Source organism: Pseudorca crassidens, chromosome 1 (assembly GCF_039906515.1).
Source record: "Pseudorca crassidens isolate mPseCra1 chromosome 1, mPseCra1.hap1, whole genome shotgun sequence".
NCBI lineage: Eukaryota > Metazoa > Chordata > Mammalia > Artiodactyla > Delphinidae > Pseudorca > Pseudorca crassidens.
In genome coordinates this window covers 111,910,033-111,936,576 of record NC_090296.1, presented here as the reverse complement: position 1 = coordinate 111,936,576, position 26,544 = coordinate 111,910,033, and the positions used below count along the sequence as shown (strand labels likewise).

Genomic DNA, 26,544 nt, shown 5'->3' with positions numbered 1-26,544 from the left:
TGTGGTACCAGGCACCCGCATGTGTGGCTTTTCACATAGTTACTCTGAGAGAGAGAAATTACTATCACCATTTCACAAATGAATGCATGGAGTCCAGAGAAGTGAAGTGATGTGCCCAAGGCAAAGCCAGGATCGCAAACCAGGTTTAGCTGTGGTGTCCAGGCTCTTGTGCTGGCCTTTCCTATGAAGGTCAGATTGACCTGCTGTCCATCAGCTGTGCTCTGCCCTGGCTTTGTTGCTTTCTGGGTAACAAGGCCATCTTCCTCTTTTCACTTCCTCCTTGTCTCTTAGAACCCTGTATTCTTCCCATAGCTGTCCCCAGTTGTCCCCGACCCAAGCAGCCGTCCCTGTACCTCAGCCTTTTTTTTTCCAGACAGCTTTTGGTTTTTATCCTTCCAGGCAAACAGCTTGTTTTTTGGCAGACTTTGGCTGGGGTGTTCCCTTTACTATCAGTAGAGACTGCCCTCACTGCCACTCCGTTCCTTAGCCCTGGGCATGACAGCCTGGTACAATCATAACTCCAGGGCCTTCCTCGAGGTGTGGCTCCTGTTCAGGTTCTCTGGTTTGGTCTCGTTTGTGGTAGATGGTTTTGAATTGGCCAAGAGTGGAGAAGTTATTTATGAAAGAAACCTGGAACAGTGATGGGTCTGTGTGTAGAGTAGGCACTACTGCACAGCCTTGGAGGGGTTTTGCCAAACAGACTGTGTGGCAGCCTCTGGCAGCACCCCTTCGGCATTCCCTGACTGACCTGTTCTCTGCACTGTGCTAACAGGGGCTAACTGCCCAGTCACACAGACTCATTTGAAATACCTGTCATAATCATGGGAGCAGCAATTATTTACCTTATTTTTCAGATCAGAAAATTAAAGTAAAAGAAGTGGTGGAGCTGGGATACAGAACCCATCTCCTGATCAATTTTTCTGTCCTTTTTGCAGCCTTCCTACAAAAGGATGTCTCAGTTTTACTTTCTTCTTTGTACTTTTTTTTTTCTTTTACAATCAGCACAAATGATTTTTACAAAAAGGATATAACTGTTTTCAAAAGAAAATATAAATTACAAAAACAGTAGAAGCTCTAGACCCGTCCTCCAAGAGCTTCTTACCCTGATGAGAAGACAAAGTATCCCACATAGCACAGTTTAACAGCCCATGGCCGTGTGTGGTTAGGAGTGTGGTTGGCATTAGGGAAGGCCCCAGTGGGCTGGGATTTTGTGGGGCAGGGAAGGTGGGCTCCTGGATTGACTTGAACTGGGACAGGAAGGAGTGTATGAGTCCTACAGGCAGGGAGAAGTTCTAACATAGGGTCAGAGGCAAGGAGGTTGGGCCGTGTGCAGTCATGCCAGTTCTGAGGGACAAGTAGAGGGCCTGGGAGAAGACGAGCACGCACGAGGTGCCCGGCCCAATTGGGTCCACCGTGGGTGCCCAGTCTATGCGCACACATTGAATGAACAACCTCTCCTGGGAGCAGGTGGCCGCGGTCCGAGAAGGGATGTCCTGGATCGTCCCTGTGCCGCTGCTGTCCCTCCTCACAGCAAAGCAGCTGGAGCAGATGGTGTGCGGGATGCCCGAGATCTCTGTAGAAGTCTTGAAGAAGGTGGTGCGGTACCGGGAGGTGGATGAGCAACATCAGCTGGTGCAGTGGTTCTGGCACACGCTGGAGGAGTTCTCCAACGAGGAGCGGGTGCTTTTCATGAGGTTTGTGTCTGGAAGATCTCGACTACCAGCCAACACTGCAGATATTTCTCAGAGATTTCAGATCATGAAGGTTGATAGAGTAAGTAAGATGTTTTTTCTTCCTTGGTAATGTGTGCCTTTATTGCTTCCTTGATGCTTGCATGTTCGGCTTCAAGTAGGCCTGCCAATTCAGGATTAATGCTTGGAATTTCCAGACTTTTTAAAAAAATCAAGCACAAAAACTTGTTTAGAAACATCACATAACTTCAATTTTAAAAAGTCCTAAATGGGGCTTCCCTGGTGGCGCAGTGCTTGAGAATCTGCCCGCCAATGCAGGGGACACGGGTTCGAGCCCTGGTCTGGGAAGATCCCACATGCCGCGGAGCAACTAGGCCCGTGAGCCACAATTACTGAGCCTGCACGTCTGGAGCCTGTGCTCCGCAACAAGAGAGGCCGCGATAGTGAGAGGCCCGTGCACCGTGATGAAGAGTGGCCCCCGCTTGCCACAACTAGAGAGAGGCCTTGCACAGAAACGAAGACCCAACACAGCCATAAATAAATAAATAAAATTAAAGATAAATAAATTAATTTTTTTAAAAAAAGTCCTAAATGGATGTAGAAAGCACACTACAACCAACAACCTTCACTGAATCTTCCAGTAACTTCCTGAATGAAAGCTAAGCTTGGCAGAAGTGTCACCATGTTGCCTCTGCCTCATATTTCCTATGCCTTTTCGTTGTGTGACTTCTGCACTGGGACACGGTCTTGTTTATTTGTTTTCATGAAGATACTAACCATTAACTGGTGCACATGCTCCAGAAGGAACGTGAAGACACAGGGAGCAGCAGTAACGTGCTCTGTGGCTACGTGCGTGGCGTGCATCACGGAGCAGGCAGTGCAGCTTCCCTGCAGCCTGATGAAAGGTCCCTGCTGCAGAGCTCCAGCCCAGCTGCTGTTTTGACAGATGGCTTAGGAATAAAAGGGCTTAGAGGCTTAAATGCACACTGCTGCCAGAGTCATCTTTCTCAAGCACCTCTCTAACCACGTCACTCTTTTCCTTTCACACCGTTCAGCGGCCCCTTGTGTTGACTCCAGGATAAACGCCAGCCACCTTAGCAGTCTTCAACACCTCCACAGTCTGGCCTCTGCCCCGCCTTCTGATATCACCTCTTGATGCTTATTATGTTCTGGCCATCATGGGCTGCTTGCCTTTCTCCTGACAGACCACACTGTTTTTTATTTGGGGGTTTTTTGTTTGTTTGTTTGTTTTGGGAGATTTCTTTTGGCCGCACCGCGTGGCTTGCAGGATCTGAGTTCCCCAACCAGGGATTGAACCCAGGCCACGGCAGTGAGAGCCTGGGATCCTAATCACTAAGACACCAGGGAACTCCCAAGGTCACACTGTTTTTAAATGTCTCTGCCTTTGTGCAGGCTATTCCCACTGCTTTAGTAAGTTCTCCTCCCATCCCTTTCCATCTATGCCTGGCAAGCAATTACTCACCGTTTAAGCCCAATACCAATGTCATCTCCTCCAAAAAGCCCTTCTGGATGCTTTCCTATGCCTCCTGACTATTCCTCCAGGCAGACTTAGATCTTCTTATATCCATCTCCTGGACACTTGGTACACTCCTCGAACCTAACATTAAGTTAGACGTGTCTGTGTTCCCTCTTTCTCCTCCTCCACCCGCCGTGAGCTGGGCAGTCCCCTGAGCGGGGCCCATGGTGTTTATTCCGGAAACAGTAAGGAAGGTAGGACCTCCTCACTCAAGGGCCCATCCTACCAGTTTCATCAGGTTTCAGTCTCTGCCCGTCTGGTGTTTTTCCTGTAACTACCCCTTCAAAGTTGCCGTAGTCAAAGCCATCCCTCCCCTGCTGCCTCCCGAGGCTGCCTGCCTGGGCTCCACTCCTGGGCTTGCTGGAGAGGCCATGCACAGGAAAGGCTATGAAAAGAGCCTTTCTGTAAATTTTCGATGGGACTTGCCAGAAACTATAAGTTGTAAATCTGTTTTGTTGCTTCAGAGAAAGATGGGGAGGAGGAAATGGTTTGCTTCTCTTCAGCTCTGGAAAAAAGCCTTGCCTCGTATCTGTCCTGGGCTACCCTGCCATCCCAGGAGTTAATCCACTATTAATCCCCTGCCTCAGGGGTTTTAGCCTCAGCAAACTGACCACTATGGGTCTCTGCTTTGTGACTTTTCAACCATTTCTCTAGTTTCCAAATCAGAGCCACCTGTTGACATTCCCCTTTAATGTCTTTGTGGGTTGAGGATTTTCTGCATTCATCACTGGCTCTGGCACAGCTAAGCTTCTGGGCCCTCCATCTCCCACCTCTCGGAAATGCACTCACCTGATGGCGAGTTCCGAGGAGGAGGAGGGCTGGTTTCAAGGAGTTCAACGAGAAAGAGAGGGCAGGTTCTTTTCTAAAAACTCATTTTTAAAAAAATTATAAAAACAATGTAAATCATTATCATTACAGATAGTTTGGAAAACAGTTGTGTTTGCAAGGCAGGACAGTGTTTGCGGGGAGGGACAGGAATCCTGTCCCTCCTACTGGTAGCCATTTTCACCTTTCACCTTTGTGTAATTCATCAAGCATATGCATTTTTGCATGACGCATTTAGAATTTTGTATTCTGCTTTTTCCACCTAACAGTCTATCTCCAGCACTTTTCTGTTTTGCTGCTAATCTTCATAATTATCATTTTAAACGACTGCATCACCATCGGTTAAAGGGCTGGGCTGGGATTTCATTAACTGCTCCTTCCTCATCTGAGCGGTGTGCTGGTGGCCATGGCAGGTGAAGGATGGCAGAATGCTCACTAGGAGGACGGTGAGGGGAGGAGGAGTGTGGTGACTCCCTTACAGTTGTTCCTTCCATTTCACTGGCTCTGTTGGGGGAATCCCTGTAGCAGCTTCAAGTTTGCACCCTCTTGGTGAAAGGGAACAAACTCTGTTGCACTCCTACGCTGTGGCAGGCACTGTGCGAAGTGTGTTCTGCCAGGTAACCCTGCCAGTCAGGGCTCATTCTCATTTCACACATGAGGGCTTTGGAGGAGTGAGGAGAGGAAAGAAGCATCTTCGCCAAAAGCTAGATGGCCACAGGACACCAGAGCCTGCACTCTTCCTACCACTGCCAAGTCTCTGCTTGCTCTCCAGGTGGCCGTGCAGTCAGTCATGTCCGTGGAGCCCACCTGAAGGCAGGGAGAAGTGCTTTCCTGACTTTGGGGGTGGTGGTGATGAGCAGCCCTGCTCCCCCCATGATACCCCAGTGCTGCAGTCATGGCTCTGGGTCTCTCTCTCCACAGCCTTACGACAGTCTGCCTACCTCACAGACCTGCTTCTTCCAGCTGAGACTGCCGCCCTACTCCAGCCAGCTGGTCATGGCTGAGCGCCTGCGCTACGCCATCAACAACTGCCGCTCAATCGACATGGACAACTACATGCTCTCGCGAAACGTGGACAACGCTGAGGGCTCCGACACTGACTACTGACCACCCAGGGTGCCGTCGCCCCTCCTTCTTCTCGATAATGCTCACTTCCAACTTAATGCTGATACACTTTTATGGTAACTAATAGATGTTTTAGGAACATAAACCGACATTATAAACAGTGGCCACATTTAGTTACTCTAAATGTAACAAAGAAATTAGATGTTTTTATTTTTCTGTGATTGTACAAAAAAAAGACAAAGTGCTCTAAGTCAGGTTTTCCCTCCATATTTGTGGTCACTTTTGATAAGTTTGCATGGAACCATTTCGGTGCATTTTTAGTTGGGAATGGTACATTTTTGTAAACCCACCCAGTGAACATGAAATTGTACATTGTGTATAATTGTTCATTAGAAAGGACAGTTTTACATGAATATTCATATATTTATTTTGTTTTAATTTGAATTGCCTGTGCAGGGTTCCTTATGCAGAGAAATAAAGCCAATTCAGGAATCAGTGCATGGGCTGCTTTTGTTATTGGAGCTTTGATGAAGAGAGAATGAGCTTTCAGACTAGTTTCACTCCGACAGCTTTTTGACTCATCAGAAACATTCCTTCACACTGGGCTTTGCTTGGAAATGACAGAGCAGAGGGCCACGTGGGTATAGCAGCCCCCTGAGGTGAAAGCTCCTGTGTTCATTGGTTCTGTCATCCTTGGTCTCTCACTGTGTTCCCTCACTACAGGGTCCCTGTGTCCATCCTTTAGCACTATGCTTCCTCCTTCTCCGTAGCTGGCTTAAAGTGTAACACGCTAATAGGAGCCTTTCTTGAACAGCCCCAGGATGCCTGGTACGGGATGCAGCTCTACTAGGCCAGGAGGAAACTAACTAAAGTGATACAGTTGTGACTGCCCACCGTCACCGCCCTTTGAGGAGCCAGCGGATCCAGTGATGGAATTAAAGAGCGGGGTAGTTTACAATAACGTGTCATCTACCCTGGAAGGGCAGCCAAGTGGGCACTTAGCGTACATGAATGAGTGACCATGTGAACGTGTGAATGAATTTGAGAACTAGTGCGTGGCTTTTATGTCCTTGAATGATGGTGGGGAATTGTGCAGGGGACTGGGGAAGGGGTTACACCCTTGGTGCTTAAACCCAGACCTTTTGAAGGCCCTGGGCGATGTGTTCATTTGCTCAGGCATGTCAGAATGAGCATGTGGTCCTGGGAGAAAGGGCTATCTGGAGAGCAGCTGTGAAGGCTCTGCGAGTGGGAACAGGGAGAGGGCACAGCCTTTGGGTGGCTTCTCTCTTTCATCCACTACAAGTTCATGCCGCACGCTACTTCCAGTGTACTTCATGGACAAGGTCAAGGCTGACAGCCTGCTCAAATGAGGTGCCAGAGAGCCTTATAGGCGCTTTTTTTCCACCAGGAAGGTAAAAGGTGTGTGTTTGTGAAGAGAAATTGGAAGGAAGATGTGGTTTTGTTGGCTAAGATGATGTGGTGCATGGATATTTCCCAGTGAGTATATCTGATAATATTTAGAATGAAGACATTTCATTTTTATGGAAAAGAGGCTTCAACTGGCATTGTGTCTCAGAAGGAGACCACAGCTTCTGGGGACCCCCAGGGGGCTCTGAGCCTTTAATACTTGATCTGAGAGCTCAGTCAGAAGCAGCGGTGAAGGTCTTTGTGCTTGAAGCACTCACTTGGGGGGTGGGAAGGCCCTGTCCGGGCCTCTGGGCCAGGAGGGAACTTCTCTCAGCGAAGAACGGCCTCTGCGTGCTGCTGAGATCCTGGACAACGCCAAAAGGGTCTCTTCGGGCCTTCTGGGCTGGCTCCCCGTGACAAGTACCTCCTCCCTCTTGGTGGGCTGGGCTGAGGGTGTGCCGAGCTGAAGGCTACGTCTGCAGTCTCAGACTGTTTTAAATCACAAGAAGGCCTTGACCTTCGTGAGGCTCTGGGCTCTGCTGCCGCAGTTCCCTCTGGACTCAGGGGAAAGGGCACCCGCAGCAGGCTGATGCTCAGGCCCCACCTGTCGGGCCTAACGGGTGGCTCCTCAGGAGGCCTAACTCTGTGAGGAAGACCTGCACAGACACCTTGCTTTTATAACAGATGCCATTTCTTTGCTGGAAACCTGTCATTTTTCTTTGTCCTCTGAACTTTGGAAGCTCTGGGAAAGAGGAGGAGGTGTGAGTCCCTGATGTGAGGAGCTGAAATGAGCCTAGTGCCCCTATTTTTTTCCCCCATAGTTCACTTTCAACCCCCATAGAGGCTTAGGCCTTTTTTTTTTTCTTTGCTAGACTCATTCAGTTAACAAATCCTTGCAGTTTTTATCACCCGTAAAAAGTCTCAAGAGAACTTTGGCCCCCTAGCCTTTAGATTTCCTTAAAGGCCCTTTCAAGGTGCAGCTTTTTTCTGGGCCTTTGCCCAGCACTGCCAGTGAGATGAAACCTATATGTGGTAAGCTCGGTTTTTAGCAAAAAGCAAGTCTTGGGCATTGAATCCCAGAGCTGGAGGAATAGTAGAACTAAGGCATCAGATGATCTCTCCCTTTACAGACCAAGAATTCGAGGTCAGGAGAGGGAAAGTGCTGGATCACAGGTACTTACAGACGAGAGCTGCGAGTCCTGGCTTTCTGTCAGCACGCCAGTGGTGGAGTTGAGGGGGCTCAGTCAGCCCCCTGCAAACATTCAGCCTGTGCCAAAACAGGCCAGTGTGTCCCTGTAAGACAAGCCTCAGAGCACAGTGTACCCCCTCCAGCGGGCTCTGCTTCCTAGGGAGCAATCTGGAGCCCCTGACCTCAGAGCACGCGGCCCCAGCCTCTGCTGGCGTTGAGGGTCAGCCGACTAGCCAGTATGATGTGGTGACTGGGGCCAGCCTCCCACTAGGGGGCACTGTCCTGCCCCAGTGCTGAGGTTCTGCAGCCTCCCACTAGCTTTCACTTTGGCTGCCTTGGCCACGACTGAGAGTGAAAAGAGTGAGCATTCAGGAGCGGGGCAAAGTCTGTGGTGTGTTCTAATGGAGGCTGTGAGGGCACAGATAATCCCCAAGCCACTTCCCAGTGGCTATGGGTCAGGCTCCCATCTCCCCCAGCTCGCCCTTCTCTGGACAAGCATTGGGCTTCCTGACTGTTCCTGAGCCGTGCCTGCTGCTGATACCAACCTTATGGGAGCTGTGGTCAGTCTTCCAGTCTCGGCTCAAAGGCCGTGTCCTCCATCACGTGTTGCTTCTTGTGAGTTCTGCTGGGCACTTGGATTTTCTAGCCCCCTGTGGACGTGAGGACGCCTTTCCCTACCCTCTGCCTTCAGGCAGTACACAATTAGAATCTCAGCACAGTGTCACAGAGAGTGTACTGGTCCTATTTTACAAATAGAGAAATGGAGGCTCCGAGAAGTCATAACTTGTCAGAAGTTATGGCTGGCAGAGCGGGGAGAGTGCTCAAAACCCCCCTCAACCCCAGCTGCATGTCTTCTGACTAGAGTGACTCCCTTGAGGTAGGGCCTGGCCCAGCCCATGCCCAATACCCAGTAAATGTTTGTGAGATGAATGAATTGGTGGATTGATTAAGCATGCAGTGCCCCTTGTTCTATGCAAATCTGAGAGAAGACCTTGAAAGCTGTTTTACTAAGCCAGGGCACTGTGTTCTGTCCAGTGCCTTTGCTCAGTGCCTGGCGGTGTGAATGCACAGGGACTGTTAGAAGGCAGCGTGGAGAGTAGTGTCTGCCTTCCAGGAGTACCTCAGATGGGCCTGGGCTCAGGGACGCAAAGGTCCTGTGCAGGGGGCAGGGCCTAACCGGAGCCCTAGAAACCATGCTGGACACAACTGTCAGCACAGCTTTCGTTCTGTGATCACTAGTCTTGGTACGTGAGGGTTTACTAGGCATCAAGGGGAACTTAACCCTCATTTACAAAAGAGCTTCTGGGGGGAAAGGAACCTCAGGGGAATGTAGGTTACCCGCTTTCCAGCTGAATATACAGTAACCTTTGTTTGCTTTACAAACACAGTCTCATAACCCTTAAGAGAACTTTGCAGACAAGATTCTCTAGCTATCCCAATATACAGGTAAGAAAGCTGAGGTTTGAAGAGGGCTGACCTGCCCTTGGTCAGAGGAGAGCTAGAAACCAGGTCCTGTTTTTCCCCCAGACTAAACCACCAACTTAGGGCAAACAAGACCTCTGGGAATTGGGGCTTATCAGAGATGATGAAAGCAAAGCCATGGGGTTTAAGTGGCTCTGTTTTAAACAAACATTTAAGTCCCTGGAAGCCTGAGCTTTCTTTCAACATTGTTTGCAGTAGTGGCTGAAAAATTAATTTCCTGCAAAGCCTCTCTCCAGAGTTCAGAGCAAGGGTGGGTAAACTAGAAAATCACCCAGAGGACACCTGGGTCTCACAGGCTAGTGGTAGGCCCTCGCGTTCCACCGCAGCTGGTGGCCTGGCAGGGCTGGCTTTCCCCACACAAGGATGAGGAAGGATTATGCCGGTCCAGGGTCAGTGCGGTTACCGGTTTCTGGGCTAAGGGATGGTCTAACCAGGGGCCCAGGGGCAGCAACTGAGGCCTTCGGCAGTCCCTGGAGGGGTTTGGGCGAGGTAGGGTGCTGTTTGCCTGCCCACAGGCTCTGCCTAGAGAAATTTCAGCCCCTCTGGGCCTTCACCGTCGTCTTCTTGGGGCCCTGGCACCTGCTGGAGGTGGCCTGAGTGGGGGATCTCCAGTTCTCGTTTCATCCTCATAATAATCTCTGAGGCCTGGGTGAGGCCCCTCTTCTCCCTTATTTTTCTCATCACCTCTCCTGCTTACCTTTCCTCCTCACTCACTCTGTTCCAGCCATAACACACCAGCCATGCTCCTTGTCTGGGGCCTTTGTGCTGGAGGCTGTTGCCTCTTGTCTGGAATATTTTCCTCCAGACTCTGCACCGTTCTCTCCCCCACTTCGTTTCTCAAATGCCTCCTTCTCAATGGGGCTTACATTGGTCGACCGCTTTTAAGTTGCTTTTTCCTTTCCAGCAATTCCCAAATATCCTCTCACCCTGTATTTCCCTTTTCCCCAGTACTTATCCCCTTATACACCAATTACTTACTGTCTCTTCCCCCAGTAAAACATAAGCTCCATGAGAATGTCTTTTTTTCCTTGCTGTTTCCCCAATATTGGAGCAACGAATTAAGGAACCCATGTGTGTGGTCAGGCCTCTCAAGATGGCTGTTCTCTTGCTGTCTTTACATCCCCTGCCTGACCAGTGCCTGTTTCACCTAAACCTTACACACATGACTGATCTTCCTTTGTTCTTGTCCCAGGCCCCAGCTGAGGCTGTTCTTATCAAAGGGGTGGTGAGGGGCGTGCCATTCCACTGGTTTCCCTCGTAACTAATGAGCTCACCTGACATCAATTCCCCTATAACCGGTAATCTCCCCTCCCCCCCACCAAGCGAGGACTGCCACCTCGTCCTGCCCACCATCAGTTGCGCACAGTGGGGCGTCACTCCAGGGCCTTGCTTCAGACATGTAAGATTCCTCCATCCATTAAACCACTGATGTGTCTGCTGCTGACTCTGGGCTCTTTCTTCAGTCTTAAAGCTGGACAAGTGCAGGCCTTGCAGGCCTGTGGCGTGCAGCCCATTGAGTAGGCATCAGGAGCCCCTTTCACAAAGAAGAAACACCTGGCCTCAGGTGGTTAAAGGGCCTTGATCTCACTCAGCTGGTGATGGGAGGAGCCAGGGTGTGAGTATCACCCATTACTCCACCATTCTCCCTCCTTTCCCCACTTACCCAAAGTTTTCCCCGTGTACCTAGAACCGGGAGGCTGCAGGATGGCTGAGAGCCCTTCCTTTGGTGGCTAAAGGTGGGGCACCAGTGACTAAAGCCCTTAAGTTGAACTCCAGGCGTGCGCCCACGTTCAGCAAATGTAGCAGGTAAAAATTTAACTTTGCATTGCTTTTAATGGCTTCGTTAACCAAGGATTTAACCAGGTCTGTTGCTTTTATGTCTTTACTTTGGGTTTTTCCAATGATTGTTTCCCTTTATGATGGGAGAACGGTATAAAATAAGGATAACAATCCAGTTTATGAAAGAATCACAGCAACAAGCGAATTTTCTAGAGTCGCGTTTGCAGTCACTGCTAGGAATGCATCTGACAGATGAAAGGCTACCGGGCTCGGGGGGGGGCGGGGGGGCGGCGCGGAGCAAAGCCTCTAGGTAACCCGTTCGATGGCTCTCTAGCGCCCGGCGCCCGGGGTGCCTCCCCTCCTCCCGCTGGTGCGGCACGGAGACGCGCCCCCGGGTAGCTCCGAGCGGCCACGCCTCCCCACGGCTGTTATTTAGACCCCCCCCCCCAACTGCGACCTCAGCCGGGGAGTATGGGCTAAGGGCTCCCGCGCAGCGCCAGGCGGAGAACCGGGTGCTTAGGGGAGACAGGGAAGGGTGCTGGTGTTTAGTGAGAAACACCAGAGTGTTTTTCAAGCATCTGGCCATCAAACCTTGCACTGAGCCAATGTATAAAATCGTAATGTGCGGGAGGCGCTCGTATCCCCGTCTTGGCTGAGGATGTGGCGGCTGTCTAGGGACTGTTGTTCAATGCAGGCCACTCCTCCAGCCCTGAGGCCCAGGGCCGGTGTCCCAGACACGGCCCGCCCGGCCTAGCGCAGAAGCTGCTTGCGGAGGGTAGCGCCGGGCGAACGCAGGCCGCGCGGGAGCTGGTCGGGGATCATGGCCGCGCTGTGTTCGGCGCGCAGAATCAGGCGCGGGCACGCGGCGCGCAGGCGGCGCAGGCCGGCCGCGCTCACGTTGCGGCAGAAGTCCACGTGCAGCGTCTGCAGCGCCCGCCCGTGCGCCGCCACGGCCGTCAGCGTGCGGTTGGTGACGCGCGCGCAGTTCTCCAGGCGCAGCGCGCGCAGGCGCGGGCAGGAGCGCAGCAGACGCGCCAGGCAGTCGTCGGTGACGTGGCCGCAGCCCGACAGCGTGACGGATGCCAGGTTGGGGCACCTGCGGAGAGAACGCGGTGACCATGGGCCGGGGCCGAGGAGGGTGCGGTTAGCGTGCTAGCGTGCGGCCGCCCCCGGTCACGCCCCTTAGCTCCCTGGTTGGTCCCCGTGCCAGCTCTGGGAGACCGGGCAGGCCCTCCCGCTTTTTATAGAGGAGGAACGGGCCCAGAGAGTTTCGGGCACTTGCCCGCGGTGACACGCCGGGATCTGAACCGGGGCTTCTGTCCCATGTCCCCTGTTCTTTCTGCCACTCCACCCCACCTTACTTTAATCTGCCTGGGCTCTTAGTCCCAGGAGCCCAAGCCCCGGCCCTGCTGTGGACATAGGCGATGCTGGTTCCAAGGAGGGTCGGCTACAGTTTCTTTGGCTCTTTCAGACTTGTTGCCTTGGGTGGGGGTGAGGAAAGCGGTGCGGAGTGACCGCTCCAGTCTAGCTTCAAGCTGAGGCCCTGATGCTCCTGGCAGGACGGTGCAGAGAGGAAGGGTTTCCTGTGGGGTGGCTTAGAGTCAGGCCCATTCCAACCCGTGAGGCCATCGGGGCACGCCTCTTGAGTATTCGCTCTGAGTTCTAGAGCCCTGGTTTCAGCTCAGTTGACTGAGACAGTTACTGCATCTCCAGTGGGATGCCAGCCTGTCACAGGCCAGGATCTGGAGGTAGCTAGACCCAGGCCTGAGGTGGGTACAATCAGGGGTACAGGTAGCTTGTCCAGAAAGCTTTGGGGGCGGCGGGGGGGGCTCTCTGCCCCAACCTTACCAGCAACTGCTGGGGGAAAAGATTTGAGCAAAGTTGGCTTATTTGCGCCATGACCTTGATTAAGCCACTCGCTGAGCCTTAGTTTACCTGGGGGAGTGTGTTGGGAGTGGATGGCAGGGAGGGAATAATGCCTACCAGTGGGACTACTGTGATGATTAAGCGAGATTTGGGGTATCTGGAACCTGTACAGGACCTTCCGTAGGCCATCATAACCCATGTTTCCTGGGAGCAAGCAGGACCAGACCGCTTCCAGTCCAGAAGGACCTGTCTCAGCGGTGCAGGCCTTGGCTTCCTGTAGCCAGAGGGAGCTGGAGTCGGGCCACAGGGGGTTTCCCTCTCCCCATCAGCCTCCCCCATTGCCCCTTGACTGCACCTGCCTGGGCCAGCTCAGCTCCCTTGTTCCTGAGCAAGGAGGTGAGGAACTAAAAGACTGGTCATGGCCACATCCACACGCCGAGTGCATCCTGTCTTCCCAAGTCCACACAACTTCCTAAGTCTTCATGTCAACCTTCCACCCCCAATTTCATGAATGAGGAAACTGGCTCAGGGAGCTCAAGTGACTTGCCTGTGACATATTTGCTGTGTGACCCAGGACAAATGTCCGAACCTTGCTGGGCCACCTCCTCATCTGTCAGGCAGAGATACTGTTACTTTCAAGGTGGTGGTAAGGATTAGGTAGGGGTTTAAGCCCCAGGGCTGTTAAATGATCCCTTCCTGTAAGAACCTTTAAAATAATCCTGATGCAGGAAGAAACCAGAGAAAGAAAAAGCCAGCTCCCTCCCTGCCCAGCCATCCTCAGCTTTCCTCTCACAACCCCTCTCCCCAGCTGACTGCCAGGTGTAGATTTCTTGCATACTTATCGATACCTACTATGTGCCGGTGCTGCTGTGTCATTTAATCCTTTCAGCATGTGAGAGAAGGTAGTTTATCCCATTTTACAGATAAACAAATGAGGTTGAAAGTGTTTAAATATTTGGGCTGGGGTCACATGGTTGGACAGTAGCAGAACTGGGGGACTCAGCCCCGAGCCCTTTGCTTTTTTGGTGACACTGGGGACCCTTGCCATACCTAGACAGTGGCCTTGGAGGTCCAGTCCACACCTTGCTGGTTTGGGGGATTAAACCTGGTTCCCCTACAACAAGAATGCAGCAGATCCGGGGCAAGCTTTTCACCCCATACATATCGCCCTCCAGTCTGATTTCTGGGCCTTGTTAAACTCATCAAAATGTCATGGTCCCATCAGGGACCAGCCCCAAGTCCATCTTCTGTTTTCTTCTCTTGCCTTAAAAAAAAAAGGGGGGGGGCGAGGCCACTACACTATTTCCTCCCATTCCTTGTTGGGCTGCCAGAGGATATAGCAGCTGTTAGACTTGGGTGGCAGCAAGCTGACTGAACGTAGTTAGTAAACAAGGGGGTGTCTTTCCTCAAAGGCTAGGACAGGACTGGTAAAGTCTCGGTGAGAGTCTGTTCTTGCATGGACTGCTCTAGGCAGGAGGCTGTGACTGTGAAGGGAGTCTAACCCATGGCTAAGCCTCTGTGGGGTTGACAGGTCAAATACAGGATGTATTTGGGACAGGCACCAAAAAAATTATTCCATCTATCTGAAATTCAAATTTCTCTGGGCCTTTTGAGTTTTTATTTGCTAATATCCGGCAATCCTAGACCGGGGCAAGTCACACAACCTGTCATGAGTTCCGGTTTGCTCATTTGAAACTTAGGCTAAAACACTCTCTCCTTCAGGTACCGTGAGGATTAGTGAGTTTCTAATAAGGAAACCATTATCACCACCCCTACTTCTGGAGCCTGGCTTGGTCAGCTAACCCAGGGCTGAGCACCCTAACTCTCCTTCCTCAGCCACATTTCACAGGTCTTGGGGTTTGCTTGCTAGGGGCAAATCGTAGGGGTGAGCTGATTGCTGAATCTAGAAACCTCTTCCTGGAGCCTGACCTTGAAAATGAAGGCCCAGCTGGACCTACCCAGCACTTAACGGCTGCCAGGGAAGACGGCCGCCTGAAACACAGGGACAGCTGAAGCCAAGTTTGTCCTCTTTGCCGAAGCAGCTCCAAGACCCGTGAGGCTAAGAGGAGGATTGGTGCCCGTTTCCCCCAGGATTTTATCCATCTTCTGGGGACTGCGCAGTGGGCAGGCCTGGAGGGTCTAAGCCTTGGGCCTAGTCTGAGGCTCCCCGAAGCAAAGCCGTCTTGCTCTTGTATTGGCTCTTCCCTGACCCCCGGAAGCCTCCCAGAGCTCTGGATGCCAGCGCTGCTCAGAGGCGGCCTACCTGTCGCACACCTGGAGGAGGAAATCACTGACTAGGCTCTCGTGCCGGCTGCAGATGCTCCTCTGGAGGGCGCTCTTGAGCCAGTCCTCGATGCTGCACACCTGCACGCGGCTGGAGTGCCAGCAGATGGAGAGGCTCCTGAGCGCCGGGCTCAGGAGAAAGTTGTCCTTCTTGAGTTCTGTGAGGGAACGGAAGTGCAGCAGGGGCCACAGCGCGGGGTCCTCAAACACGTCCTGGAGCTGGGGGCAGGTCCTGGCAAGGTTCTTCCTGCTGTCCTTGTCCAGAAAGGAGAAGAGGTGTAGCAGGCACTCGCGGTTGAGCTGGGTGATGTGCATGGTGCACGGCAGCCACGGAGTGTGGCTGGAGCCCGGGGTCCTGACCTACCTCCTGCTCCTCCTCCCCAGCTCCGGGCCGGTGGACATATATGGTTGAGGAATGGTGTTTATTTTTGGCCAACAACTGGTGCTGCTGCTCTGAAGAGGCGGGGAAGCCCAGACCCAGACACACGTGCAGCAGTCCGTGGCTCGGCTTATGTTCCGAGGAATTGAAAATCCTGGCAGAAAAGCAGCGTATTGAAATTAAATAGCTTCCCTAAAAGGGATTTCTTTCCTTTTAGCTGACCGTGGTGTTAGGCGGAGAGCTCTTTTGGCATTTTCATCTGTGGTGCTGGCTGGACCACCTCTGTCTGGGCTTGCAGTCTCTACTCACTGGGAGGGACTCTAATTGTACATAGGATCTGTTTTTGTTTCCTAGGACATCAGTATGAGTCTTTTGCTCTCCTCTTAGTAGGAAGAAGACTGCTGTCTATGAAGAGCTAAGGGGGACGGTTTTGTGCTCAGAGGTGTAAGCAGAAGCTTTCCTCTGTCACTTTGTTCAGTAGTGATGGTTTCCAGGCTGAGCTACCTTCAAATCCTGCTGCTCTCCTCCAGGCGCAGGGATTTCTTTGGTCTCCCAGTTGGCTGTATTTTTACCCTGAGCTTTTCCATAAAAGATTTGTCTTAAGTAGCTTATCTCTCCAAGGTTCTTCTGTGTGTGTCACGTTTTAAACTTAAGTTTACTTGGCTTTACATTTTTCCAGATATGTGTCCCGCTGTATCTAGTCTGTATTTCCCCAAATGTCAGGATGGATGAGGTAGCTCTTAATACAAAACTGCTTGAAACAATTTTAAGTTGAAGTATTTTACTCTTTTGCCCTTTAAGCCTGCCACACACCATCCTCCTTGTGAGGGATGCTTTTAGCTCCTGGAATTAAGCTGCTAGGCAGGTTGCCTGGAGGTTGTTCATTAAGTTCTCCCTTCCTAAAGTAACAGATTTCTCAGTCCATGGATCCATTTTCTAATACTGCTTCAGTCCCAATCATTCACCAGACCCTACCGCATTTCCCCTCCTGTGAACGCCTAGCTCTGTGTACCGGTTGGTTGGTTGGTTTGTGGGCTACAGTAGTGAGATGAGGAACCATTTTTCCTCTCCTGGACCAGGGAACACCACCTCAGTGGTTACCTTTGTCCCTTTTCCCACATAATTAGAATGGGAAGGAATGGGAATACTTTGTTTCCACTTGCGTGGAGTAACACAGATGAGGCACATAGGGCGGACCCTCTTCGGGAACTAAGGCTCAATCAGACCTGGTGCAGCTTTGCCTGTAAAAGCAGAATGCAGCCTAGGGGAGAAAGCAGGCGTTCTAGCCAGCACCCTGGCTCTGAGGAGCCGGTCTCAGTGGTCCCCTGTGCCTCAGGTACCCGGCCACTGCCAAGGTAAAGTGGAAGGGGTGACTTTCCTTAAAAAAAAACATGAACCAATAAACAGCCAAAAGGAAGATGTGTTTCTCAAGGAAAGGTTAACGAGGAACTGCTCATATTTCAAGCTAATCGTTTTAATTGTTCAAATTAAAGCTGACAGCCAGAGTCCCTCTTTGGGCTCTAGCTACACTCACCCACTGAAACGGTACTGCTGCACCAGAGGTGGATTTACTAGAAAGCCTTATTATCTCCACTTTCACTCCCAAATCCTTTCCAAACCAGTACTTTTTAGAGGGCTGATTCCTGGAAGTAGTTGGTTCTTTCACCTTCCTAAAAGGCAGAGCCGTGTTAAGTGTGCTGGCCACAGGGGAGAGTCGTTGTGGTTCCTCGTGGCTTCCAAGCTGCATTCCCGCAGCTCTGCTCGAACAGCGAAAGGTGGGCAGGGTGAACGTTCAGAGCCTGGCCTCTTCGCTGCTCGTCCCGCGGGGTTGTAGGGAGCACCCCAGAATGCAGGGTGGGTCCCTGTGCCTGCCTGCCTGCAGGGAGGGATCTGGCTTGCGGCCTGGGGGTGGTGGCAGCAGCTCCTCCCAGCTCCTCCCTTTCCGCCCTGTGGAGCTCAGCTCTGGGGCTGCAGCAGTAGCCGCTATGGCCTCTGACCAACACAGCTGCCAAAAGGAGACATGTGACATGGGAACTGGAGGCAAAACCATTTGGGCTGCGGGCGCCTTTGTCTTCAGTTTCAGAAGACTGATAGAAACAGGCAAATAAGTAACACAGAAAAACGATGGGTGTGGACACAGGGTGGGTCTTGATTTTTTTGCTTGTTTGCAGGGGACATGGGGGCAGACAGGGGTGTAAAGCAGAATATTTATTTTTTAACAATGGCACTTGTTTGCCTGTTTGGCTTTAAAAGGCGATCCTTTGCTCGGAGCCCCAAACCTAGTTCCTCAGAGTCGAGTCTGGCTCCAAAGGAGTCAAGTGGACCTCATTTTTATAAAATCAGTGTCACAGGGAAAGACAGGATGAAGTCACTCACTGCGGGCGAGCTCTCCCTCAGGACCTGAACGCAGGCACTAGAGGCTCTCTCCCACCACCCCCCTCCCCTGCCCCTCCAGGTCACTCCGTCTGGGCCCATGTGCACCAGCAGCCCCAGATGGCGAGGGGTCTGTAAAAACCTACTACTACCTGTTGACTGACTCTAACGGCCTGTAGCTTGAGCTAAGTACATCATCACTTACTATGCTCCACTGAAAGGTGTTCAGAAATAATAGTCAAAAGGAAAGAGACCAGATCTTTAATGATACTTTCCATAAAACAGTTCAGGTTGGTGAAGCAGAAAAGGGATGTGATTACAACTTAAATGAAATCAGTCACTTGCACAGTTAATCCTCTCAGCATCACACAGACTAGGTTTTAGTGGAAATGATTACGTCACACACAACCATCACTCACAGAGGGCAGTCTGGAGTCCTTCACAGACCTGAGGGGGAAGGTACTGCACCCAGTGAGGCGATGCACAGACCTTGGACCACAGCATGACGCCACCCACGCCCACCCCTTCCTGTGCTATGGGCACCTTCCTGCGGCCATACGCTCATCCCGTGGGACCCATGCCCTGGATGCAGGAACGGACTTTGCTCAGGAGCTCCTCCAGGGCCTGTGTGAAGAGGCCACTTCAGCAACAGGGGGGATGTGAGAAAGTTTAGGGGACGGTGGAGGTGGAAGTGGGATAAGTATATCTAAATAGACTTATGTACGTACACTAAACCAATGAAGAAGAGGTTTGGCTGTAAGAAATAAATATGCCCCCAACCCCGGAAACCAAGCTGCTGAGCAGGTTCCACAGGTGAGACACACATTTAACACTTAACCAGGGCCCATATACTTTACTGGTTTTATTCTATTACATTTGTCATCACTAGACACTGAGTAGAATACAGTGGATAAGCAAAAGTTTCTCCACCATGGAGAGAGATTTGTGTTGCCACAAACTGTTTCTGTCACCCACCTGTGTGGGAGGACTTCTGAGAAAGTTTTCTTGTTCCGAGGAGCCCTGTGACTCGGCGTGAGGCCCTGCCTCAGCACTGCTCTCTGAGCGAGAAGCCACAAACACGCTAGAGACAACACGGCACAAGGGGAGAGCCCCGAAGAGCACGAAGAGCTTTTGAAATAGGCGTGATACAGCTGCACAGTTAAAAATGTCAAAATACAGAGAGGCACATTTACATCGCTGGGGTTCAAGTGGACAGTTCACACGGGTCCAGTCACTTTTCCAAAGAACCTTCATGATACCCTTCAGACGTGTCTGCTGGAGTAAAATCAAGAAATAAAAACACTACGGAATTCAGAGAGGAGATGCGTTCATTTCCTAAGCCAACAGTGTTGCCTGTGTGAGGACCACTTTCCCCAACAAAGTAGTCTAGTCTGTTGTTAAGTTCCATGCGGTATAAAGGCCACTTTCCTCCATCAACACTGCCCGAGGCTTTCTTGCTGGAGTTAGAACTGCTGCCTGTCCAGAGACTAATGATGTAAGTGCAAATGTTAGAAGTTACAGCTGTGTACCTTCTAAACAAAAGAGCCTGGATTCATAGGAGGGAGATCAGAGGAGATGCACGTTTCAAGTTCAATGACATGTGGTGTTAACGCACTGATATAGTAGATCAAATTATGTGAAACTGTCATTTTTGTAGATCAAAAACAGTCCAATAGAATTTCACATGGCTCGACCTGTGTGATTTAACATTGTGAACTGTTTTAAATACATGTTTCCCTCTTAATTCTAGGCACTCTAAGTTGTAAGACTTAAACACGATGGCAGAGCTTTTCTCTCTGGAGTGAAAGTGCAGACCAGTGCTGTCTGAGAGGGTTCACACGGTGGAACTGTCCCAGACCTGGGCGGTCCTGTGCCACGTGTGGCTGCTGAGCATTTGAAATGTGGCCAGTGTGACTGGAGAACTGAATTCTTAATTTATTTTTAATTAACATTTAACTAACCATATGTAGCCAGTGACTGCTGTATTGGACAGTATAAGTTTAAACATAATTGTAATTTGCTTCTAGTTAAAGTATATAGCAGATGTGTTCTGCTCTGAGAAAATGTGGGATTTACCCAGCTAATATTAAAGTGGAAATAGAGCACATCTGCTCCTGCAACTGCAAACATCCAACCTAGGAGGAGAGCCACCCAGCTTTCTTTTACATTCATACACTTAAGAAATTATCTGGACTATTTTTTTTCTTTTAACAGAAAAACAGGAATAGCAAAAAGTCTGGTTGGCTGGCTTAACATGAAATACATTCTGCCCCTTGTAACAACTTGTAGAGAATCGGGAAGGGAGGAAAATAATGACTGGGACAAGAAATGAACATGAAAATGTGCCTGGTCCTATCCCACAGGCCTAGCTGGAGCTCCTTCCTTTTCTCTCATTACTTTGCACATCATGCCACCAGCACCCCAAGATCCACAGGCTGGCTTGGAGCACTTGCAGAAAGCACAGTTACCTTCATCAGATGGGATTCTGGTTCGAGATTTCAGTTTGAGTTAAATCTAAATAGTGCTGGTGCCTATTTTTTTGATTTTTTTTTTTTTTTGTGGTATGCGGGCCTCTCACTGTTGTGGCGTCTCCCGTTGCGGAGCACAGGCTCCGGACGCGCAGGCTCAGCGGCCATGGCTCACAGGCCCAGCCGCTCCACGGCATGGGGGATCTTCCCGGACCAGGGCACGAACCCGCGTCCCCTGCATCGGCAGACTCTCAACCACTGCGCCACCAGGGAAGCCCTTTTCTTGAAAATTTTAAAACAGACTACTAACCTCAACAATAGAAACTCTACTTATTCAAAGTGAAAATATTTTCAATTGCTCTGCTATGAGGATGGGCCAATGAGAATTGTTAAAACTTAGACTAGTAAAGACTTTCGTTTCCTTCTGTGGAAGCAGACCCCACAGTATTACCCGACGTTTAGGTGATGGTCAGAATAAACTCTGGAGGGTAGCATCTCAACCTCAGGTGACCAAGTAAGAAGTAAGACTACAGTGGACATGCAGTTAATCCCGGTGCTACAACTAACAGGGAATTAGGTGCTGACTCTAAAAGGCGAACAGAAGCTATGTTTCATGGCAGTGGATAAATAACACCTGGATAACATGTAGCCGAGTCATGGAATTTTTTAAACACTTAAGTGTATTTGGCCTTCCTGGGAGTTTTCAGTACTCCTATCTCCATGAAAATACCCCAAAATCAAAAAAAAAAAAAAGGTAATTCTTGAATTTGCAACATAGTTACAACTGAACCAACAAATTTAGTTAGTGCAGCTCTGAGAGATACGAAGAGCAGCAATTACCTGGTCTACTTAATGATGCCCTTTCAGTTATCTTTTACAAGCAAAGAGAATGATTACTGAGCAGTCACTGAAATCTTGTGGGCCACAAATTACGTGCACACATGATCCCTGATTTTGAGCCAACCTGATCTCCGTTACAGCTGTGAGAAGGCAGCAGGTGGTTACGTTGCTCTTCACAATCAGGAACGTATCTTCCTTTCAGCATGTGAGAGTAACAATGCATTGATGTAAATGTGCCTCAAAGTAAGAATTGAACATTAATATAAAAAAGTCAAATAGAACTAAGTTCTTGAAACTACATATAAAAACTGAATTATTACAACTAAAGCAGCAAATCAAAATATCTGCTGAGGTTTTCTGGTAGAACTAAAAAAAAAAATTAGTTGGTGCCCATGTTCAATAAGTCACTACCATTGACAAAATAAAACTAAACCCAAAATAGGAAACTGAAAAGTGCATAATGAAATTAAATCTTGGATCAAGTATTTATGGAAAATTGGAAATGTTTGTCCGGTATAGTTGACGAATAATGATTTGGAGGAGGTATTAAAGTTTATCCGACCCAGCTTTGGCCTGGCGTTCCACATAAAAAAGGATGTAGGCCTTGGCCTTCACAACGGTGTCTTCATCAGTCAGTGTTACAGTACTGTCATTGAAATGGAACCAGCGACCTTCGTGAGTTGCATATGCTGTGTAATGTCCAGAACCGACCCTGTAAGGAAAGGTCAGATGATCAAAGAAAAAGACTACAGAAATCACAAAAGAAAAAGACTACAGAATCACAAAAGAAATCACAATAGATTCTTTTGTGATTATCAGGTAGACAATAAATTTTAATAAGTACTGTAATTAGAGAATAAATCCTAGACGCTTGTAATTTAAGATAGTTGCTTGGGCTCATGTGTTTATCTTCTCAAAACTCATTGAAATGACAAGGAATATATTGACACTGGAAAACAGGGAAGAGTGCCATGGACTGACCAGAAATTGAGGATTTTTTAGGACACACAAAGCAGTGTTTACATGGTACTGGATTAACAGAGAAACCAAACAGTGAAGGAGCTCTCAACCTAACAAGCAGAGGTCAAAGCCTATGGAAACATGGAAAACTGAGGACCAGGAAGTCTTAGAGGAAACCTGAGCATAAGACAGAAATCTGCCTCCAGGGAAGCACTTTCCCTCCTACTTTGGCCATCAAAGGCTTTTCTCTCTCAGCATGACCCACCCACTCACACATGGAACCCCAGTCAGTCCTCCTGGGTAGGAGAAAGCCTGTAGATAGAATAGAGACCTTCATAAACTGCTAGAAAAAACCCTTACAACATTTCCATGAGCTGAAGACATCAGACTTAAGAGTGCCCCTGTCAACTACCAAAGAGAAATGCATCTGATGTAATTTCTCAAGTCCAAAGGAAAAAACAAACAAATGAGAATCAGACACGTGTGGACTTGTCACTTATAACTATGAACGGTGAAGTCAGTGGAGCAATGTCTACAAAGTTCAGAGGGAAAAGGATTTTCAACATGGGTTGCAGTTTGCCAAGTCTGAAGGTAAAACTGCCATTCTCAAGCGGACCAGAAACAAGGTATATACCCTAATGCAGACCTTCAGGGGGAAAAAGTAGTCGAGAGTGTCATTTAACAAAATAAGAAATGCACCTTTAGAGTAGATGACATGAAGTAAAGTTATTCTAGATAATCCCCCATTTCCCCCCATTTAAATATCAACTGGCCAAGGAAATCAACAGCTTTGGAGTAAAGACTACTCAGGATTTTGTGAACAACAGACTGGTTCCAAATACTGGGCTCAAATGAACCCTTCTCCATTTTGGTTTCATGTGCCTTCTCTTCATGCTTTGCAACGTCCTCAGGAATATTCTTTCCCACCAAGATAGAAGGAAGGTTCTACTTCATGCACTTTAATGAATCTGAATCTAGTATAGGGGGTCTGGGGAGAGTCATCGGGAGTGGTACAAAATTGTGGGTCTTCACTCTGTATCCCCAGCCCTGAGAAGCCTGCTGGCATACTCACCCGGAACCATGGTGCACCACCACAGCAGCAAGGTCATAGAGGCAGTTCTCCGGGCCACTGTTCTCAGGCTACAGAACAAGGGAGAAGGTATCCCAGCACTGAGTTAGGAGCAGTGGTCAATGACATCGGCATCTCCCTACCTCAGTGACCTCTACCCTCTATTTGTGAAGACTTAATTTTACCGAAAAGCCATCTTTTCACCAGGCTAACAAAGGTAATTACCTTACCTCTAGTAAGTAGCATTTCATGTCTAGGCCTCTCAGGGGAAATTCTACATATGTATCAACTTTGTTTCTTAAATATGCTGTCCAATGAAATCTTTTCAAATGTAAGCATAGCACCTGGATGAGAGATAAAGACAAAAATTATAAACAATTTACCTTTCAATCAAAATTAGCTACTTGGTACTAATGTCTCTGAAATAATATTTTAGGTGGCCTACCAGCTTTTCTTTGGATTCTTGATATTAGTTTCTTCCATGAATACCTTATTGTGGTACTGTGATTTATAACAGTATGTTTTTAGTCTTTGTCTCCTTTCCTGGCACAGAGCTTCTAAAAGCCTTGAAATTTTCTAAGTGACGAGAGCCATGAAGGTGTCTTTTTATGTTAATGAGGTATGGGCGCTCGTTGCCAAAAGAACCAAAAAATCAAGAGAGGAGAGAGTTGAAGCTTTCAGTCCCACCCCCCCGACCCCCAAGAGGGGAGAGGGACTGGAGTTTGAATGATCAGCAGTGGCCAGTGATTTAATCAGTCAGCCTGTGTAATGAAGCCCCAAAGCAAAGGGTTTGGAGAGCTTCTAGGCTGGGGAACCAGAGCTCTTCCACGTGCCACCATGCTGGGCCCCAAACTCCATGAGGACAGAAGCTCCTTTGTTCAGGACTTTACCCTTTGTATCTCTTCATCTGGTTGTTGATTTGTATCCTTTAACATCCTTTGTCATAAATTGGTAATCTAGTGAGCAAACGGGTTTCCTGCGTTCTGTGAGCTGCTCTAGCAAATTAATAGAACCCAAGGAGGGGGTCATGGGAACCTCTGATTTATAACTAGTCGGTCACAAGGAGGGGTAACAATGTGGACTTGCAACTGGTGTCTGAAGTCCAGGGATAGGGTCACAGGAACCCTCAGTCTGTAGTTTGTAGTTGAGAAGCATAATGCACAAAGTAACAACCTGGGCTTGTGACTGGTGTCTGATGGGGAGGGTGATTTTGTGGGACTGAGCCCTTACCCTGTGGAATCTGATTCTAACTCTGGGTAGATAGTGTTAGAACTGAGTTCAATTGTAGGACACCCATGGTGTCAGAGAAGTGCTTGTTAGGGGCATGGTGGGGGAAAAAAAAACCTCCACACATTGTAAATAGTGATTAGGACATATTTACTTATGAATTCTTAAAGGGTGTATTTAGTTTTACTGAAACCCTTAGAGACCAATGCAGAACAGATTATATAAGTATAAAGTTAGAAAAATAATTTGTCTTCCAGTCAGTCATAAGCATTTTTTCCCTCAAAACTGCATTATAATTTGAAACTCAACACTTACCTTGGGTAGTTTCTGAATCCAAAACTTTTTAGTGGACTTTTGTTTCTTCTTGCACTTGTGGCACATATATAACTCTGTCTCATCAAGTTCTTCTAAGTCGGTAAAACTGCGAAGACAATCTAAAACCAAATTGATTTGGGCAGCATTAAAACAGGATGTCTTTTATAGAGGCAGTGTACTGTAGGAAGAAAAGACTATGAACTTCGAAGCTGAACAACTCAGGTTCAAATCTCAGCTTTATTAGCTATATGACCTTAGAAGAGTCAGCCTTTCTCAGTTGCAAAATGGAGACCAAAAAAAAAAGTCTACATTGAAGGACTGTTGTGAGGAAGAGAAATAACATGTATAATGTGCCTGGCATCATGTCTAATAATCTGATGGTGATCAATTCATGACAGATGGTATTATTGTAGTTGGGTTTACCATTATTAGTAAAAGAATTAATCTGGATAATTCTGATAAAAATGGTTCCCTAATGAAATCAAGGTTCAAAGAGCAATTTTCTCTCAGTATCTTACATAACAAAGGACAAAGCCCCAAGTTCATAAAAATGTCAAGTTTACCTCAAACATTTTCAGTCATAACTTAATAAACATACATTACAGAAGGCTGCATTATTGACCTTCCTATTATATATCTCCAGTGAATCCTTTGCTTCACACACTGCTCAGAATCCCCTAGATAAACCACAGCTATATTTTTTTCTTTTAAAGATTTAACTGTGTAATCTGGGATTCGGTAAACTTTGGCCCCAAGCTAAATCCAGCCACCTGGTTTTGTAAATAAAGTTTGGAACATAACCACACCCACTCATTTATATACTCTGTGGCCGCTTTTACACTACAACAGCAGAACGGAGCAGCTGTGACGTAGACCTTATTTGCTGTAAAGCCTAAAAACATTACCATCTGGCCCTTTATAGAAACAGTTTGCCAAAGCTTGGCAAAATTAGTAATATATTCAGAAGTCCATGTATCAATAAAATGTATGTATTGTTCTGTGAGAATAAATATATTATTTTTTTAGAGAAATATGAATGCCTATGTACTCACCACTCCAGTAAGGAAATGGACTCTAGTACTTGAGAAGCCAGAGTTTACGTGAATGGCATCCCCTAGAGTTGTTCAGGGGGCGGCCTGTGTGGCAGCCCTGTTAAGAGCTTCCTGAGTGCCTCATCCCAGTCAACCCTCTCCCAACCCCAGAAGCAGTCATTATCCTGACCTCCGTTTAATCATTTCTTGGCTTGTCTTTATGTTCCATATATATGCATTTATGCATCTTTAAACAATATACTGTTTGGTTTGAGAAGTTGGGTTGCAAGCACAGACCTAGCGTATAAGGAAAGGCAACACTCTCGCTGTGCTTGGAGTCTTCAAGTCATAGTCAGCCTTGGCACTAGAGGGAGTGTGAGAAAGAGCCCGTTCAGGGGAGTTAGTGGGGCAAGGTCTAGCAGGGATTAGATGTGGGCCGGGTTCTACACAGGCCAGCATGTAGCCAGAGGCCCATGTACTCTTTTCTTTTTTTAAGCATACTTTATAAAGCATAACATATTATATTAGCTTCAGTTGTATAATATAATGATTCAATATTTGTATATATTGTAAAATGATCACAATAAATCTGGTTACCTTTAGTCACCATATATGTTTCAAATTTTTTTCTTCTGATGAGAACTTTTAAGATTTACCCTCTTAGTGACTTCCAAATATGCAATACAGTATAAACTACAGTTAGCATGCTATACATTACATCCCTGTGACTTTATGAGTGCAAGTTTGTACCTTTTGAC

General features: G+C 48.5%; 3 protein-coding genes and 2 long non-coding RNA genes across 20 annotated transcripts in view; 2 read left to right on the top strand and 3 right to left on the bottom strand.

Moving 5' to 3' along the window:
- The window catches only part of HERC1 (HECT and RLD domain containing E3 ubiquitin protein ligase family member 1), a 215,167-nt gene extending 209,553 nt beyond the window's left edge, over positions 1-5,614 (top strand). For all 8 annotated transcript variants that reach the window (XM_067749780.1, XM_067749809.1, XM_067749799.1 and 5 more), the window contains exons 77-78: positions 1,468-1,773; positions 4,975-5,614. In XM_067749780.1, the coding sequence (XP_067605881.1) occupies positions 1,468-1,773; positions 4,975-5,160 (492 nt within the window). In that variant the 3' untranslated portion in view covers positions 5,161-5,614. The remainder of the gene's footprint in view (positions 1-1,467; positions 1,774-4,974) is intronic.
- Positions 5,615-11,009: 5,395 nt separating this feature from the next.
- Positions 11,010-15,676, bottom strand: FBXL22 (F-box and leucine rich repeat protein 22). Its single transcript, XM_067749723.1, has 2 exons — positions 15,105-15,676; positions 11,010-12,071 (listed from the first exon to the last, which is right to left on the bottom strand). The coding sequence occupies exons 1-2, from the start codon at positions 15,437-15,439 to the stop codon at positions 11,726-11,728; spliced, it is 681 nt and encodes a 226-aa protein (XP_067605824.1). The 5' UTR covers positions 15,440-15,676; the 3' UTR covers positions 11,010-11,725.
- LOC137230405 (uncharacterized) overlaps positions 11,927-26,544 on the top strand; it is a 61,031-nt gene continuing 46,413 nt past the window's right edge. For 2 of the 3 annotated variants that reach the window (XR_010946127.1, XR_010946128.1), the window contains exon 1: positions 11,927-12,061. This is a non-coding gene — a long non-coding RNA (uncharacterized lncRNA). The remainder of the gene's footprint in view (positions 12,062-26,544) is intronic. The other variant, XR_010946125.1, reaches the window with a different exon arrangement.
- The window catches only part of USP3 (ubiquitin specific peptidase 3), a 214,180-nt gene continuing 205,757 nt past the window's right edge, over positions 18,122-26,544 (bottom strand). For all 7 annotated transcript variants that reach the window (XM_067749616.1, XM_067749624.1, XM_067749605.1 and 4 more), the window contains 4 exons: positions 24,756-24,874; positions 23,444-23,557; positions 23,217-23,284; positions 18,122-21,896 (listed from right to left, as the gene is read on the bottom strand). In XM_067749616.1, the coding sequence (XP_067605717.1) occupies positions 21,731-21,896; positions 23,217-23,284; positions 23,444-23,557; positions 24,756-24,874 (467 nt within the window). In that variant the 3' untranslated portion in view covers positions 18,122-21,730. The remainder of the gene's footprint in view (positions 21,897-23,216; positions 23,285-23,443; positions 23,558-24,755; positions 24,875-26,544) is intronic.
- Positions 18,122-26,544, bottom strand: part of LOC137230411 (uncharacterized) — a 124,475-nt gene continuing 116,052 nt past the window's right edge. Inside the window, exon 2 of the long non-coding RNA XR_010946133.1 lies at positions 18,122-20,447. This is a non-coding gene — a long non-coding RNA (uncharacterized lncRNA). The remainder of the gene's footprint in view (positions 20,448-26,544) is intronic.